At 42.0% G+C, this 19,326-nt stretch overlaps 1 protein-coding gene across 1 annotated transcript in view; it reads right to left on the bottom strand.

Moving 5' to 3' along the window:
• LOC138299193 (butyrophilin subfamily 3 member A1-like) overlaps window positions 1-19,326 on the bottom strand; it is a 798,776-nt gene that overhangs the window by 198,709 nt on the left and 580,741 nt on the right. Inside the window, exons 27-30 of the mRNA XM_069237291.1 lie at window positions 18,955-18,975; window positions 18,846-18,866; window positions 17,152-17,172; window positions 17,044-17,064 (exon numbers count right to left, since the gene is read on the bottom strand). Of these exons, the coding sequence (XP_069093392.1) occupies window positions 17,044-17,064; window positions 17,152-17,172; window positions 18,846-18,866; window positions 18,955-18,975 (84 nt within the window). The remainder of the gene's footprint in view (window positions 1-17,043; window positions 17,065-17,151; window positions 17,173-18,845; window positions 18,867-18,954; window positions 18,976-19,326) is intronic.

The raw sequence follows: 19,326 nt of genomic DNA, 5'->3' as shown, positions 1-19,326 counted from the left end.
CGGGGAGTGATTGGGGCTGAAGAGGAACACGGGGGAAGAAATTAGTTTTCCTTTCCCGCAATGCATTTCTCCTGCGGTATCGCACTAAGCACCAGGCATGCTTTTTTGGTGCTGGGAGCGGCCCCTTGGGAAAAGGTCGCTCCCCAAAATATCTGTTTAGGGTGATCTGCCCCCCAGGGGGATGGGAAGCCACTAGACACCAGAGATTATGGTGGCTATTTATCATTATGGGTGCAACCCCTTGTACAAGAGTCGCTGCTTTAGGGGCACAATTTTCATTTTTTTCTACCCTCCCAGGTGTAGCTCCACCATTTTTTAGACCGATCTGCCCCAAAGGGGGTGTGAACACACTAGGTACCAGGGATTTAAACTTTCTGCATGTCAGGCAGCAGCCCCTTGGGAAAATCTTGGTCCACAAAGTATTTGGGCATTTGTTTTGGCAGTTTCTGTCTACGGGGGCAGAACAGCCATTTTTTACATCGATGTGCTCCAAAGGGGGACAGAAAACCATTAGACACCAGAGTTTTTATTGTACATGCATGCTTGGAAATAGCCCTTGGGCAAAGGTCACTCCCTATTTTTGGGGACATATTTTGCCCATTTCTGTACCCACCGAGGGCAGATCAGCCACTTTTTTAGGCTGATCGACCCCAAAGTGGGCAATAAATCACTAGATACCGGGGATTTCATTGTATGTGTTTGCTGGGGAGGGAGCTCTTGAGCAAGAATTGCTCTCCATTTTTGGGGACCTGTTTGGTAGCTTTCTGACCCACCGACCTCAGGGACATTTTTTACGTGGCTCTGCCCCCAGGGCTAGACACCAGGAATTATATGTTGGTTAAACAGTCACTTGGACAAGAGTCGCTCCCCAGTATTGCTAACACATATCCTTTTTTCTGCTCTCCCCAGGTGAGATCAGACTTTTTTAGGTCAATCTGTCCATAAGGAGGGGGTCAGAGAACCACTAGACAGCAGGGAATAAATTTGAGTGTGTGTGGGTGTGTGTGTGAACTGGAATTTGGCTGGTGGTGTGCATGTACTGACGTCTGACTCGCAGTGTGTGTGGACAGGTTTGTGGCTGGTGTGTGGCTGATGGTGTATTTGAACTAGGGTTTATGTTGGTGGTGTTTTTAGAGTGGCTTCTGGCTGCTGATGTTTGTGGCTGACGTTTTAATGGTGGTGTGTGTGAACTGGTGTTTGACTTGTGTTTGGTGGGCAGAAAGGGTAAGGATCATTCCCCTCTGGGGTGCCAATTTCTTCCCTTTGCTTTGTGATATTTATATCATTTATGTATAACACTGCCATCAACTTAGCATCCTAGCGCTAAAACCACTACCAAACATAAGGAAAAAGAATAGTCGCTGCAGTCAAAAAGTGCTACGATAAAGACAGAATTTATTTAGGAAAGAGACAAGTTTCCAGAGCTTTCTAAAATGCAAAAGCTAATTCAGGGATCTAAGAGAGGGGGGTAGTTAATTCCAGAGCTGAGCTGCTCTGATCATAAAGGCTTGTCCACCTGCTCTGTTTTTTCTGAATTTAGCATCATGAACAAAAATAGTTGTTGAGCATCAAAGGCTCCTTCCTGGGGAGAATCTTTTCATTCTGTTTTGCAGGGGCATAGGCCATAACCCTGGAGAGCTTTAAGAACAATGCAGAGATTTGTTTGTTTGTAATGCTGATTGATTTGTGATGCTGATCAGAACCTGAGGCAGACTTCATAGTGTTTTATAATGTTGACTGTTTTATTTTATGTCATCATTTGCATTTGTGATCTTAATATGATAATTCTTCCTTTTGTTGTAGTGCAAAGCTTTTGATTTCCTCAGTGGCGACTCCTGCTAGCGGTTTCATCACTGGTAGATCTGCAGTTTGTGCAGTTGCATGTGTTTGGTAAGAAGGCTATTTTGTAATGTTTACTCCAAATGAGTATCATTGCCCTGCTTGAAAGTTTTTAAAAAACTATAATAATTGTAGCATATTTATCTTTTGATTTATTTTTTAAATTCATGTTTGGGTTTGTGCAAGATCTGTACTGTGTTATCTTGTGTGTAATCTTTTTTTTGTTTCCCCTTTCTAGAGTGATATAATAGGTGCTTGCTGTGTCTGTACAGAGTAGGTGCAGTTGATCTTCAGTCTAGCTGTCTGTTGCAGGTGATAGGTATCTTTTTAGAGTATCAAGTTCATTGTGTGGACTTTTATTAATAGTTTTCCAGATCAAATGTCAATATTTATATTTACTGTTTGATGCAATTGAGTTTGTTGAGTTCTAATTTGATACAGATTTGTTTATTATAGTTTTGTTTGTTGTGTTAGTTTCATAAGTAGACATTCTAGCTACCCAAATGCAGACTGGCCCCACCACTGAGGCAGAGGGCCAAGTTGAAGAGTCTGGCAGTGAATTTACTGTTCAAGAGGAATCATTGGATAAAGAATACACTATTAGTGCTAATGAAGTGCTTCTATTAGAGGAGGACAGTAATATGCTGGTAGTGCAACAAGAGCAAGGTGAACTGCATCCAGGGGCTGGAAGGCTTCCTATTAGAATGCTGAACTCTAGGATGCCACTAACATGGCACAGCCAGTTTTGCCTGCCTTTAGTGGTGTTTCAAGGTGTAGAATCAATACAGAAAAGGTTTTGACTATCAATTTCTTCCATCTGTTTATTGATCATTTGTTTTTAGATGATATTTGTTGGAAGGTGGTTTATTAGTAGGGATTAGTAGGTACCTACCACTAGCAAAAAGGCCACAATCACAAGATAAGGTCCAGTCATGTTATCAATAAATTAACCCCTTGCTCAACCTTTGGTAGTTGGCAATGAGCAGGCAGGTTTTAACTTAGGAGATGGGTGTGTAAAGCATTTAAAAACACCAGTACATTAAATAAGTAAGACACAACACACAATGAAAATCCACCATACAAATAGGAAATATTTCTATGATTAAAATGACACCCAAATGACAAAAATCCAATGTAGGGATGAATTTTTAAAGAATAAATAAAAATATGTGCGTTCTAGTGCTTAAAAACCAATAGCGGCCACAGAGGACACCTGGTTGTGTTGACCGGGACTAAGTCAAAGTTTGAGGTCAACCGCGATGGAGCCCAACTGGGATACACTGAGAGGCCTCAGTTAAAATATTACCTTTGGACTTTTTCTCTCATTGTCAGGCGACACTCCTCCTCAGGCCAGCTTTCGATACGACGTTGGCAGCTTGACTCAGTGCAAGGTCACAGTCAACTCCTGGAAGTCTTGTTGATGTGGAAAAGCTCCTCAGCTTCAGTGGGATGAACCTGAAATTCAAGCTGGGACGCAGTTCGACGTCGGAGGCTTGATTCTCGTCGACAAGTCAGTCACCTTATGAAGCTTTTTTACAAAGTTGCTCCAAACCTCTCCAAACGTCTTGATCTCCTTCCAGAAGTCCTCCCTTAGGTCTTCTGTGGTCCACAATGCTAAAAAGCTCTGAGATGATCCTTGAGATGGTGGGAGTACGTTTCCCAGAATGCACCTGCTAAATCCTTAAAAGTCCACTTAAAAGTAGTCAGATGGGTTCTTTTTTTTTGTCCTCATTCACCCTTATTTACTTTATTTCTGGCCTCGAAACCTTAGGCCCTCATATTGACATTTCTGTCTCGAAAAAAGCTTATTTGGCATATAGGCCTGGCGGAAGAAAACCATTTTCAAAATGATCCTCGATCGGGGATCAGGTGTTATCATAGGACATTAATAGTATATGGTGCTGTGCCATTCTCCTCCAACCAGTCCGCGAAAGGCTCCCAGAAAATGGGCCTTCTTTGAGACCTTGATGAAGTGTCCATACTCCACACGCGTTTCACTGCGCTCAACCAATCAACCAATGTGGGACTGTCTTTCAATACACTTCCTACATATCTCCCTCCTTGGCAGCAAAATCAAATAGAACATCAACATGGCGCTTCTTTTACTAAGCTTTAACTGGGGATCTACTTTACCAAAAATGATCAATCTATGGCTTACCTTGATTCAATTGTGAAGTAGCTGGCAGATTACCTTATGAACAGCTTCTCAAAACTGCACAATCTCTGGGAATTCCATTAGATATGGATATCATCTGCTTTTTCCAAACTGCACTTCTTGCAGAAAACCAGACCTGACTTCCCCAATTTTGATCATTTTTCCAGGGACCAGAAGGCTCTATGCAGAGAAAGGAGATGATTCTTTCTCAGGTAGGTAGGTTTGACTGTATCATGCAGCAAATGCATAGATATTTGCTGTAAATCCTGCATCGAGGCAAGCATCTTCCCCACAGCTCCTCTGGGAGATCAAAGTCCCATCAATACTATCCAGGATCCGCCAAAACTAGTCAGAGACCTCCCTCTTTTTTCCACATCCTGTCCAAATCCATTCTTTAAGCTCAACCGTGCGCCCTATCTCCTGCCTCTGGTCACGGGCCCACCCCTGAATCTGCCAAGCCTTAAAAGCTAAGATGTCCCTCAGTTGAAAGCCTTCATCTAATATTAACTTCCCATCCTATATCGGCTACCCCCACCTCTCCTATCCTGCCTCCCTATTAGGGGTTGCTAACTTACCTGCCAAGCATACTGGTGTTCCAGGAGAGTCCCAGATTGGTGCAAACGTATTATAACAAGCCAGCCTTACTGCTCTCCTGGTCTGAGCCCAGATATAGGCAATAGCTTGAAGCACCTTCACCCTCACTTTTTTGTGAAATTTCATGTCCTCAAATTTATATAAAAAGTGAGATTTACCATCCCTAACATCTTTCAGCATAGCTTCATACAGGATCCCACTTGCTACTGTTTCTTTCAGTAAGGGCATGCATTTTTTTATTTGGCAGGCACAGGTATATATCTGGAACTTTGGGAGCACTAATCCTTCTTTCCTGCATCTCCTTTGTAGTTTTTTCCATGAAATGTGCGGTCCCTTGGATGCCCAAATAAAGGTACTAATTCCTCTCTGAAGTCTCCGAACCATTACTTCTTAAACAATAAGGTGATTGCATTGAACAAAAAGGTAAATTTCAGCAGAATGATTATGTATATCAGGTTTACTCTACCAAAAATTGATGTGAGGTAGATGCAACCAGCTGATTAAGAGGATCCGTATCTCCTTCATCACATTCTTAACATTTTTCTCCAGAACTTTATCCACTCCCTGGACAATTTCAAACTCTAGATACCTAATTTCCATGTTAGCTCTGGAGTTTGGCTCCCTCATATTCCAAGTCATAATTTCTGTTTTGGAGGTGTTAACATCATAACCCAATACCTTCCCGAAGACTTGCACCAATTTTACTACCATTTTTAATGCTGCTTGAATGTTTCTGTCTATACCATCAAGTCATCCACATAAAGGGAGATCTTCTTTTCCCATGTCTCAAACTTAAAATTGACAATCTTCTCTTCCTCCTTTAATTTCTGTGCCAAAGGTTCAATGTATAAATTAAAAAACAGCGGGGACAAGGGACAATCCTGTCTCTTCCCCCTCTGGATTTTAACTCTGCTTGTGGTACTTCCATTAATAAGAATTTTGGCTGAGGAAGAGGTGTAGATTCTTTGAACCACACTTCTAACCTTCTCCTCTAAATTATTGAGCTCCAAGTTTGCGTTCATAAAGGACTACTTTAGTCTAACAAAAGTATTTGTTGCTTCTAAAATAACAGCTTTCAGGGGGACCCAAAGGTGGTGGCAAGATCGATGGTGCCAATTACTTCATGCGTGTGCTCATGGAGAAATCTCCCTTTCAAAAATCCCTTCTGAGCCACATGAATCAAATACCCTGCCACCCGACCTAACCTCTTGGCCAAAATATTGGTAGACAGCTTATAGTCGCTGTTTAGAAGTGAGATAGGGCTGTATGACTTATGCAGCATAATATTTTTGTCTGGCTTCAGAATTAAGGTAAGCACTGCCTCGCCCCATGAAGGTGGGAAGCTTACTCCACTTCCTAATAATTCCCTGAACAATTGTGTCAAGAAGGGGATTACCACCTCTTGTAAGGCCAAATAAACTCATTTGGGAGTCATCCGGGCTCGCTGCTTCCCCCCTTACATAACTTGACCACCTTCCTCAACTCTTCCATTACTATTTCCCGGTCTAACTGGTCTCTCTGATGGATTGACCATTTGTTAAGTTGGACTCCTGCTAGCTAGTCCTCCACCTGTTTGCTGGATACCGTTACATCATCCAAGTACAGCTCTGAAAAAAGAATTAAGAAACTCTACTTCTATGTCCCGGGGATTTGAGGTGATTTGTCCCGTTTGTGTCAACCATAATCTCCTGAACTGAGGTTCTATCCCAATCTGACCTAACTTTCCAAGTCAGCAATTTCCCTGCATTATCCCCGTACTCAAAGTAGACCAACTCACTTACCTCCCACCTTGCCCTAGCATGGGCCTCCACCACTAATGAAAGTTGTTACCTCTTTATTAACATGTCCTTCTCTATGGCCCCTCTCTCTTCAAATGATACCTGCTGCTTTAAGAGACTCCTTTCTAGGCCTACCCAGCGCTACTTCCAGTGACTCAACCTCACTTTTATACCACCTACATTTCTGACCCAAGATACTAATCAATCTTCCCCTCATATATCGCTTAAAGGCATCTGAAACTATAGGTGTTGGGTAGAACCCATGTTCAGGCTCAGCAACTCATCTGCCTCCTTTTTTAATCGATCAACTACCTCAGGATCTAACAATAACGTCTTATCTAATGTCCAACATCTGTATTTCTGCTCTTTAGGGAGTACCAAGTGTAGGACAACTTTTGCATGATCAGACAGGTGTGCTGTGATATGCTCAGCCTTCCTGACATCCTCTCATATGGCCCGATCCACCAAGTAGAAATCTATTCTTTATTATGAAAGGGGTATCCCCGTTGTTTCCCTGATCTTGCACTCCAAATGTCACACAATACCATCAATTTCATCTTTTTTTTTAAGTACTTTTGCGTTTTGAGGTACACCTTAGTCTTAGAATTATTGGACCTATCTAATTTGCAGTCCATGATTGTGCTGAAATCACCTGCCATGATAACTGGGTCAGAGAAGGATAATAAATGTTGGGAAACTGCTACCAATGCGTCAGTATCCTCCACGTTGAGACTAAAATATCACACCAGCGTGAATCTTTTACCATGGGTTTGAATATTGCAATAGCCCACCTACCCTTCCTGCACTCCCAATAATAGTAGCTTCCAGGTTCTGTTTTATCACTATTGTTTCCCCCCTCACATTACAGGTCTGATCAGAAGAGATACAATCTTGGACCTGTTTTTGTTTATGGAAGAGATCTAAACATTCCTTCTTAGTAAGATGGGTCTCCTACAATATTATATTTTGAGCCGCTGTATCCCTCAAATATTGCAGCAACTTCAAAAGACGCTTAGCCATTAACATTCCGAGAAAGAATTTTAACCGTTACCCCTACCTGGCTTAACCTTTTTGCTGATAGTGAAAATACAACTCACTGGATACTCTCTTAAAGAATTATACCCTTAGGCTCCTGAGGACTTTGTATTCTCTTTTTAACTTTTTCCCCATTTTGCTCCCACCGAGTGCTCCCCTGTCTCCTACCCACGCCACCCCTACACCATGGAAAAACCCTCACTGTATCTTGATGGCTTTACTAGTCTTTGGGTGGCTGTAGAGGAAGGCCACAGTAGAAGCACATACCCAAGACTAAAGGAGACTGAAAGAGCCAGGAAGAAGGGCCAAGTACACTACCTTACTACACCAGACTCACTGGTTCATACAGCCCCCTTTGATTGCTTCAATTAGCCTATCTGCCTCAGAGGGATGTTTTAAATTATGCATCTTATTTTTGTGCATAACCTTCAGAATTGCTGGGAATTTTAACTGGGCAGTAGCCCCTACGGCCATGAGCTCTTCCATTCTCTTTCCTAGTCCCCACTGTTTATTTTACGTGGCCCAAGAGAGATCTGATCTAATCTCAAAGGAGAAATACAGACCTGTCTTAATGCATTGGCCACAAACTGTTCTTTTTTTGCATAGGTTAAAAAATTCACCACTATACTCCTAGATTTTGTCTTGCCCGGTTGCCTTCTGAATGGATCTCTATGAATCCTCTGCATATCTCTTGCCAAGCCCCCCTCTGAGATAGATGATAGACCAGCACCCCTTTTCAGGGAGACAAAGAAAACCCTTATATCCTCTCCTTCCACCCCTCTGGTATCTAGTTCCGGGAGGGGGGAGAGGAGGAGCCAGCTAGATGCCAGTCTCTGGTCAGCCCGTAGTGGAAGGGTAAAGGTTGAAGATTATGCAGTGCACTCTGTAAATTAGGACAGTACTTACTTCAGGAGAGAGGTGTGCAAGCCCTGGGTCTATTTTTCCATCTTGTGGATTGCAGCAGTGTTCCCATCGCGGCGGGTGCTGCACGAGCTGGGAAAGGCCGATGCGGAGCGCTGGCTGCGCGTGGCTCAAGGAATTCAGAAGAGCAGATGTGCTGCAGCGAGGATTTCCCTCAGGGAGAAACGTGGCAGAGACAAGACTGGAGGGTCCTCAGCCCTCTGGCTGGACTCTAGGAAGTAAGATATCAGGAAAAGGTTCCAGAATGCTGTGACTACGAGGTCCCCCATGGTGCAAGAGAGGGATTGAGCCAGGGAAGTGTGCAGTGAAGGAGAAGGTAGGCACTTTGAAATTCATTCAGAAGGGAATCCCCATCAAAAAGGGAGATATTCGTTGAGAAGTATTGCTGGGTTGGGCATCAACCAGCCTCCTCCCAGGCCGGGTGGAGAGGGGGAAAAGGAGTTAAAGGTGAATCTAGGGTGGGGTCAAGGGGAGTGGAGGAGGCTGAGGAAGTCCCAAATGAAGGACAAGTGACAAACTAAGTGGAAAAACTATACAGAGAAATGTAGGGGTGGTTCACTGAGGAAACCCCCTGTGAAAGTAACCCCCTCCTTGAGGACTTTTTTTAAAGTTCAGACCAAAACTATTAGTGGCAGAGGGAAAACCGGTTTGATCTCTCTCAGTTCAAAAGGAGGGGAGTTAGAAAGTCCTGGTAGGAAGACATCTCCTGAAAGTAGGCCCTCAATATCCCCCTCTTCAGAAAGTAGACGTGGATGGGTCATACTATATTTTAACTTCTTGGATGGAAAACCTGGCCCGCAAAAATAAATTTCAGTCCCTGTTGGATACTGAGGTGTGCCCCCTGGAGATTGTACAAGAGACTGAAGTTGGTGAGGGGCAAATGGCGAAGGCACAGAGGTCAGAAGGGGACACCCAAGGGATATCAGGTGAAGGAGAGCTGGAAGCCACAGGGGGAAGAATGGTGGAAAATACCTTGCAGGCATTGGCTATGCAAGTGAGGAATGGCTTTTGCGCCTCACTCAGAATTCAGTAAGAAATCAGGTGTGTGTGTGAAAACGTGGCTCAAAAATTGGATTAATTGACCAAAAGAACTTTAGCTCTGGAGAGCACAGTTGCAGAATTAAAAGCGGTAGATATAAATGACAGAAGAGAGAATAAGAACTTGCAGCTTAGGGAGAGAGAGGTCCAGGATAAGCTTGAATCCCTAAAAAACAGTGCTAGGAGAAACAACTTAAGACTCTTGAACATACCAGGTATGTTTGTCTTGTTGGATATGATGCAGGTGAAGCTCTTTAACCTGTTGCTTTTAGGAAGTCCACTTCTTCACTTCTAGAAGCCAGGCAAAGTCCATGAAGCTGTAGATCATCAGTGTGCACAGGTACAGTCATCCCAAGTGCAGTCCTGTGGGGTTCCAGCAAGGCAGTCCTTCTTCATGTGACTTTAGGCAGGGATTTGAGCAACTCTTCCATATTTATTCAATGTTCTTGGGGGCACCCCTGACCAATGGGGTGCTTGGTGACTCCAAAGTGTGGCATCTTCTTCTCCCAGAAAGCACTATTCTTCCAAAATCCAAAATGGAGAAACTTTCTTCTGGAGGTTATGATCTGGCTAATCCATCCCACTGGTGTGGCTGAGTTTCCTTAACACTCCCCCTCCAGCCCCTCTGCTAATCTCATTACTGGGTCTCCCATCAGGCTGGGGTGGCAGGAAGTGGGGATGCACCTGTTTCCTGGCCTAACTAGTCATTCCCTCTTTGAAGACCAGTTTGGCTACCCGGCCTCCATCCTGTCTGCTGCAGATCTCCACCCACTAGATGTCCTATTGTTTCAGTGCAGGCCACTTCACACCTCATTAGGACAGATTGGCTCAGCCTGGCAGAGAAGAGAAGAGCTGATGGAAGGCTAGATTTTGGCTCATCAGAAAAGCAAGTTCTATAACTTATTTTCTCTGATAGTTATAATAAATCTATCAGTGGCATGTTGTTGGGCTCATTCCAGGTATTATTAAAAGACCAAGAATTACATTTTTAGCTCTTTCCTAGCAATAGGTAGACTTTAATAAAGAATTCCCATGTTAGACAATGACCTCATTCATTGCAATGAGGAAAAACAATATAAAGCATATAAAACACCTTTTATAATGACCCTGCTTAAAGGTACAAGGCACCCTTCCTCAGGGGACCAGGGGGAGAGGCACTTTAGGGGTGACTTATTTGTAAAAATAAGGTATGTCTTTGGAAGTACCTTTAATTCCAAAGTAAAATTTGCATATACATTTAATTTAAGCAGCCTGCAAGGCAGGGCTGGCTTTTAAATTGACAGCAGGCCACACAGCAGGGCACACTTAACTACATTATATCTGTTGGGCATTTAAACCAGCATGCCCTACCGTTTCTATGGACTTACAGGTAGGTTGTAATGCCAATTGCAATTATGCCTAACTACCATATACTTTTTAATCAGAGTATAGGCTCTGTGTCTGGTTAGCAGGGCCCAAGGTACCCACAGAGTCAGAAAACCAGTATCTAGTAGTCAAAAAGGGGACATAAAGTGGGGGGACACAGCTAAAAGTCCTGGTTTCTCACAACATTGTTGAGCAGACTAATTTGTATAAAAGAACAGTTTTTGAGGGACAGCAGTGCCGCACTTATGACCCACTCCAGAACTACCCGCTGGAGTGACACAAATCTCTATGTGATTAAGTAGTTCTGAGGTTTAATTTTTCTGATCAGATTGATAAGGAAGCCCTCACCGTCTTTATATTGGTCTACTATTCCCATGATGGAAACTGCTATGGAAACTATGAGTCAAGATCGGTATTTGCCTTGGCAGTGGGTGCTGTATTTTGTGGCTAATGCTACAGCATTGCCACACGATCACCCTGTTTGTGACCACCTCTTCAAGATTTGGCCTGTCCCTGTCCACTTAGTAGATTACTTCTCAGAGATCTATGTTCCAGGAAATAAAATATCTGTAGATGAGTCACTGGTCTTGTTGAAGGGACATTTGGCTTCTTTCAGGCCATACATTACCAGCAAGAGAGAACATTATGATATTAAGCTCTATATGTTGTGTGAAAGTACCACTGGATAGCCGTATAATTTCAGGATGTACACTGGTAGGGATTTTTCATTTGACCCCCTGGTTGTCCTTCCACTTTTGGAGTCAGTGAGAAAATTGTGAGGGGAACTTGCCAGATCACTGTTTCAGAAGGGTCAACATTTTTACATGGACAATTTCCATACATGTGTGCAAATATTTAAAGAACTGTTCTGAGTGGGCACTGTGGCATGTGGTACAATGTGCTCTAACTAGAAAGGTTACTTTAAAGAGCTTGTGTGTAAAAAAGTTATAAGAGACAGAGCAGTGGTTTGGGTAGTAACAAACTGATTGCTGTGAAATCTTCTGACAGAAGAGATCCCCACATGCTAACAACTATTCATGAAGAAAGTACTGCACGTGTGACTGTTTAGGGTCAAGCTGCAGAAGTATTCTAGACTACAACAAGCATATGGGAGGTATAGATAAAGTAGAATAAAGGCTGGAGCCTTAATATGCTGCTCAAAATTCCTACATCTGATACAAGAAGTTGGCTGGTCATCTATTTCATTTAATATCCTTCAATGTTTATGTTGTTTTCAAAGAACATTGTCCAGAATTTAAGATGACTTTTGTACAGTTTTAGCAGTCTGTAATAGGCAGTCTTGTTGCAGTTGAACAGGCAAGTGTTCCTACAGTCAGAGTGGTAGATAATGTGGCTAGATGGAATCATCTCCACTTTCCTGAATACATTTTTCCAATACCCAAAAAGGAATTTCCTTTTTGGAGAGGTAGAGTCTGTGTCTGAAGAGTGTGAAAGGAGAGTAATATGTACTGTCCGAAGTGTCCTTCTAATCATGGCCTATGTGTGCCCATATTTTAAAATTGTACCATACATAACTCGGATATTGGGAGCAACCATGACAGTAAAAAAGAACTCACTGTAGTCTTTATTGCTATATATTTTCTGTTTAGATACCTGGTTAGCAATAGTTTGGTGTGCTTAGTCACACCTGTTGTGTATGCAGTTATAGTTGGTATTTCATATTCTATCAAAACGGGGGTTCTTTCTGTTTAAAAAAAGTGTTATTTTTAGTTGGATGTTTAGATTTTTTTTCCTGTCTGTGCTTTGTGTGTTTAATGTGTTGATTGTGGAAGTGTTGTAAAATGAAAGTGGTGTGGAGCTTCATTGTGATGTCTGAGTATTTATTCACAACTCCAGCCAGGAGCTCATTACATTATGACACTCACATCAGCAAACAGCACCATTCAGGGGCCTTTCACTTTCCTACACCCACAGGACTGACATAGCAATCACATCACCTGGAGGAGTGTGTGGACTGGCCTTTGACTGCCAGTGTGTGTGTGTAGACCCTCGCCACTGACGAGGAAAGGTCAAAGGGTTGGAGATCCCCAGGATAATGTATGTTTCGAAGCAGGGGACCTGCTGGAGTTATGCCACTGTATCACATACAGGCAGAGATACAATACCGACGGAGTCAGCCAATGCTGGAGGAGATTGGACAGCCAGCTGCTTCTGTATAGGAGGTGTGAACGATTGGTTAAGAGCCTGCGATTTCTGGAGGTTGATGCCAAAGACTGAGACCCTTCCAAAATTTCCCAGACAGGCATGCGTGTGGTCCTTAAGCACCACTATGACATCATCCGCATAGAAGTTGATGGTGTACCTGCCTCCTCCAAACTGCGATCCAGTAATACGCAGGTTGCACCTAACCCTTTGCTCCTTGAGTTCCATCTAAAGGCCAGATAACTGGGTTGATAATGGGCAGCCCTGTCTTGCTCCCCTGCTGATTAGGAAAGGAGTCAAAAGTGCCTCTTTAACCGGTACCACTGATCTAGGGCCACTGTAACTGATAGGGATCCAGGCACAAATCTGTCCCTAATGCCAAAATAGACCAGTGTACAAGATCAAATGCTTTTTCTGTGTCAATACTTTCCACCAAGCTCGTTTTCCTTTATCCACCAAATGGAGGATCACTTTGTCGTAGGTCTCATATCTTGGGAGTAAGACTGCTTAGTTGGCTATCAGCTATGCAAAGTCTCACACATGCTGAGGCAGACAAGGAGATGCAAGATCAGTTTCAATATATTTATTGAAGCGATTGCATCAGATTATAAGAAGCCTGAGCTGCGAATATTAGACAGGTGAAAAATAATACAGTGATTATAGTGACCATTAGTGTGAAGAATATAAACAATCCTAATATCTTGGTCTAATGGAAATAGTGATTCATATTGTGCAGTTTCCCTTTGAGAGCAGATCAAGATTTAGTGTTTGGGGTCTCTGAACTCACAATTTAAAAATACATCTTTTGGTAATGTTGGTTTTTAGATTGTCAGTTTGAAAATGCCACTTTTAGAAAGTGGGCATTTTCATGCTTAAACCATTCCACAACTCTGCCTGCTTGTGTATTCCCTGTCTGGGACAGACTGACAGTTGGGTTGTTTTTGAATTGCCACTAGACAGTGGATGGGATATTTGTCATGTTTTTGGCAGAGTAACCCCATTCACCAAACTTTAAATCAGGCCTAGTCTCCTTTTAAGGAAGTCAAAGCTCTCCAGCTGGACGAAGCCACAGGCTCTAGCTGACAAGGGTTGTACAAGGTTGGATACCCTTTCTGTGAGCAGCCTCTGAACAGGATTTTCTGCGACAGACAAGAATGTAACGGGATCTGCTGCAAAGTCAGGTCAACCAGCGATGCACTTGGGCGGATCGATGAGCAGGTTGGTCCCGGTCTCCTCTTGGTTCACAAAGCACTTTTTGACCAAAAATATTCTAAGTCCCCTGTTTTGGATTTGGGATATCTGGCCACATTTAGCACCACTTCCACGAGTCCAGGATAGGAGGGGCACCCTTTGAAGGTCAGAACTTACTCAAGCTGGGTCCAGGTACAAGTTCAAGATAGTTGAAGCCTTTTCCATTCCTGAGGCTCTGATCAGGAGGATATATTGACATTTGTAAATAAAAATGTAAGCTAAGTAAATTAAGTTGTTTTTATTATTGAGGTTGGGTGAAAAAAGGAATGTTTAAAAAGTAAAAAGGTACAAATGGTAGTCACTCCCCTTGACAAATATCCCAATTTCGTACAGTTGGCATCTCCAACATCAACTCCAGCCATGAGCAAAAATGTTTGCAAGCATATGCAGCATGCACATTTACAGCAAATGTTACTGGAATCCATTTGTTAATGACTCCACTGTGAAGAAGATGTTTTGTAACTAGTGCCCTGTAATTTATCAGTTTTTCAAGAGGTTGCATAATTTTTAGTGAACAGTTTAATTAACCATAAGATTCAAAACTTTAAAATCACAGAATAGGGATAACTTCAAGCTTCATAATTCTAGAGTAAACCAAGGATACCAATCTCACATGAAGGAGGTAACCAATATTACAATAGATGTTTCTGTTACACTGTAATAATTGTACTTTTAAGTGTGTAATTGAACAGTACTCAAAGATGCAGATATTCCGAGCCCTGCCATGGATGCCAAGATGATATGTTGTCTGGGGTCCCCCAACCTCCTCAGTGTTGCAGGGGGAAGCTAGAACATAAATAGCAATGGGATGAAGCCCAATTCTCATTGCTGTTGCCTCTGACTGAAGTTTCTGCTGCCAACCGGCTTGACCTCTGCCTCAATAGCCCTGATGTGAAGCTCCTATTTGCCTGTAGTCCAATATCGGGGTTTTTATAGTATCTGTTTGCTGATTTTAATTTCATAAACAATAACAAGATTTGCATACACCAAATTAAAAATAAGGCAACCAATCATTGGTGCAAGTGTGTCAACTTGATCATTATAGTGATAGGATATTGTTAAATTTAAAAAGGATTGTAGACAGCAGGTGCATATGGTGCAGGCAATTCTAGTATTTCTACGTATCTTCACAACTTCAAACGTTCTATGAAAGAACCCTCAAAGAATGAAAAAAGACAAAAAATGTAACTCTTAAAGTCTGAAGGGACGAAATGATGGAAACAGAAAAGTCTGAATGGGAATTGTCACAGTGTTAACGACACTCACTCCTACAGCTTGGAGCCACTGGGCAGCTCGGCTAGACCTATCCAGGTAGCACTGCAGGCTGTATATAAGCAAAACTTTCTAAAGCTGGAAAGGCATGCTGAAGCACCAACCTTTACCTTTCGTGCTGTTCTTGGCCAAAGTCAATCTTTGTACCTCAGGAGGGGATAGGTTATATTTGTTTCTCATGTTGGGGTCCCACACTGCTCATGTTCACAGATCTATAGATAAAGGTGTGCTGCACAGAGTTGAACACTGCTGAGCTGGAACTTCTAGAACTGCTACCCCATTATCACTTCTAACTATGAGACCCTTTCCCCATACAAAACACACACATGAAGCAACGTAAGATCAATCTTGCGTACATTTTAATGACTATTCTACCACGGCCATCAATGTCCACTTCAGGCATGTGAACAATTAAATACTTGTTGCAGTCACTCTGTATCTCTTAAGTTATGGAATTTCTGTTTGGCATACAGAGCTAATAACTCAGTAGAGGCTATGGCCTAGGCTTCCTTGGTGGTGGACCCCTGTTCCTAACTGGAAATACCCATCTTAAACTTTAAGTGAAGCTCCTGAGAGATTGAAAATAGCGCACTCCATAGAGCAGCACTGTATTTGTTTAGCCTGCTCATGAAAGAATTTAGCATTTAAATAAACATCTCCAAGTAATGATCACTGATCATAAGGCACAGGGTGTATTGCCCCTGTGTTTCTGAGATATTCATTAATTTACACGCTGTGGACTGTGATGCCTTGCCTAAATGTTCAGGAAAGGAAAAGTAATAATAGCTGCTATCCTCATAACATGGGGTGTTATCCATAGCTATGGCCTGGTGGCCCAGTGACAGGCAGGCCACCTGGCCAAGGTATTCAACAGGGGAGCCAACTCTGAATCAGAGGGTTTCGCAAGATTGACAGAAAAGAGCATTTGCCAATTTATATTGGTTCCCATTATCTGCCAGACTGTAAATGACACCCCTCTGTGTCCTCCTGAATTATGCAAGTGACCGGGAAGACATTTTTCCACACCAAGCCTGATATTGCCAAGTTTACGAGGGTAAGAAAAAGCCTATTTGTATATATATATAGGCAAGGCAGCCCTAAGACAGATAGGGCTCAGACCCTGTCAGATGCCAAATCAAAAATACATTCACACAGTGGAAGTGACCCCTAAAATCAAAAGGCAGGATTGGACGTTTTCATGAGCTAGTAACTGAAAACAGTGGAGAACATCTAGTGAAATTAGTAAATGTCAATGATGTAATCAGAATGAAAATCAAAGTAACATTGAGGGCCCTCTCTTTTAGCATGATATCAATCAAGAGAAGAGAAAATATGTATTGTATTCCTCTAGCTCTCACAACCCGTTCTTTCATTTCAGTACTTGTTTCAAAAACTGTTAATGCCATTCTAGACAATATTCCATAGTTAGAGCATTTAGTTATAGAATGATTTCAGAATTTGAGAGCTTTAGGTAAGAAGGCACTAAGGCTCCTGATTATGATGCCACAAAAACTGTTTCCAAGTTTGAACTAGGATAGATGATTTACTGCGTACAGTGACAGCAAAATATCACGTGAGGAGATCATAAAGCATCCACTGCCACTATATTAATAAAAAGACCAACACACTCACCTTTTTCGTTTTGGCGATTGACTGTGTACACAAAAAGAAATTAATATGTGCTCAATAGAACTTGTTTTTATATAAGATCATTAATTGTTGTTCAATCTATAAGCTTACCTATTGTTGTAATTAAATAACCTATCAGAGACAAAATAGAGAAGAATATTTTAATCTTGTTATGAGGGTGTGCAATTTATTTTGCCTACTGGTGAAACTAGACAGATGAAAGACAACTCTAAAAGGTTAGAATTAACTATCTGGGAGGATTTGCTAAATATTTGTTCTACTATTAAAAAAACACCCGAAATGTGATATTTCCAAGATATTTTCTTTTCATGTAGTCATGTATAGTTTCTGAACAAATATTAGCAGTTAGGAGACCTTTTACCGCCCACCTTTAGTAAGCACTCAGGGTCTGATTCATAAAGGTAAAGTTTGACTTTTGGTCTAAGCTTAGATCAAAATTCTAACTTTACTGCATTTTGGTATTCACAAAGGAGAGTTATGAGTAGTATTTTTACGTCCGAACTTGGGGCAAGTGCAGAGATACCGTCTTTGGTGCAGAGAATCCATTCCAGGGGCAGAGATTTCACTCGAGATTCTGCCCCGAGGGCGAACGTAAAGATACTCATAACTTACCTTTGTGAATACCGAAAAGTTATAAACTTAGACTTTTGGTCTAAGTTTACCTTTGGGAATCGGGCCTTCAGCATATAATATTAATAGCACACCTCTATAGTCTAGCTACCAAATGACATAACAATGAAAGCAGTTATTTATATTAGAGGGGCAACTTAAATTGAAGATGTACAACAGGGAGGGGTCAGTTAAATTCAAACAAAGCAAAGTATACAACTCCTCTGTCCTTTATGTCTTTTTATTCTTGCTCATTTCCCAGTTCATACAAACAGTGCAGCCAACCCATTTCACCATATCATGGACTTCCTCAGGGAAAATTAATCTGTAATACTACCAGTGTTGGCTGCTCTCAATGTTGCCAAGTGGTGGGGCAAGGCAGGGCAGGATGGGAATACAAGAGAAAATCCATGAATGAAATAATTAAAAAATATATAAAATAGTACTTACCAGCCTCTGCCTTGCTCCTCTGCTCCTGTCCCGAACTCCAACTCCCGGCAGTCCACAGGGTGGTGCACACTGTGCAGGTTCCCAGATGCCAATTCAGATGCTGCTCTCAGGCTGGGAATACTGTTACAAGCATGAGAGAAGAGCTGGGATTGGTCTGAGCTGCCTGGTGTGGCGCTCAGACAGTGCCTGGGAGCCTGTGTCTGCTCTCCACCCGGATCTGCAACACAGCTCAGGTTGGAGAAATGCTAAGTGCGCAAGCAGGTTTGGCCATCCTAAGACCACTGCTCCTCCTACCTAAAGCTGAGGACGGCCCGTCTGCCCCAAGACTCAGCTGGCACAATAAAAAATAAAATTATAATAATGTTGCTTTATTATAATTGTCTTTTTCACGTTTGCCGCTGCTGGCTATCAGCAGTGGGGAGATGCTCCTCTGACATAATGGAGGAGCTGCTGCTGAATACTACTAAGTGAGAATATACCTGCAACATGAGAGACCCGAATGACAACATGAAGCCCTATACGGCCAGTCACTATCCAAGGTATTCTTATTCCAAGGACCAGATCTCAAGACTCAAAGAGCAAAAGCAGCAAAATATGCAGAAATGATTAAAAGTGTAGCAAACTCATTAGTCCAATGATCTAGGCCATGTTCAGCAAATGTGAATCAAACAGTATACTAAAAAGTCAAAATACAGCTATATTAATAGAAAGACCAGCACACTCACCTCTTTCGTTTAGGAGATTGTCTGTGTACACAAAAACAAATTAATATTTGCTCAAAATAACATGTTTTTATATAATAGCCATCAATCATTGCTCAATCTATAAACTTACTTTTTGTCTTAATTAAATCCCCTATAAGAGACAAAATAGAGAAGAATATTTTAACCTTGTTATGAGGGTGTGCAATATGTTTCGGCATTGGCTACTGGTGAAACTAGACATATAAAAGACGACTCTCAAAGGTTACAATTAGCAGTCTGGGAGGATTTTTTAAATATTGGTGATACTGTTTTGAAATTGCCTGAAATGTGATAATTTAAAAATGTCCTTTATATATATTAATGTGTAGTTTAAATATTTCAAACTGATCCATCACACTCACACTTATTATACTTTTCCAAATTCTCTCAAATATTGCCAGGGTACTTTGAAGTATATGACATTGCGTTGCTTTGCACTATCATGGTTAGGAGTCTGTAAAAT

Source organism: Pleurodeles waltl, chromosome 6 (genome assembly GCF_031143425.1).
Source record: "Pleurodeles waltl isolate 20211129_DDA chromosome 6, aPleWal1.hap1.20221129, whole genome shotgun sequence".
Lineage (NCBI taxonomy): Eukaryota > Metazoa > Chordata > Amphibia > Caudata > Salamandridae > Pleurodeles > Pleurodeles waltl.
Note: the sequence above shows the minus strand (reverse complement) of the source record. Positions and strands in the feature narration are given on the sequence as shown.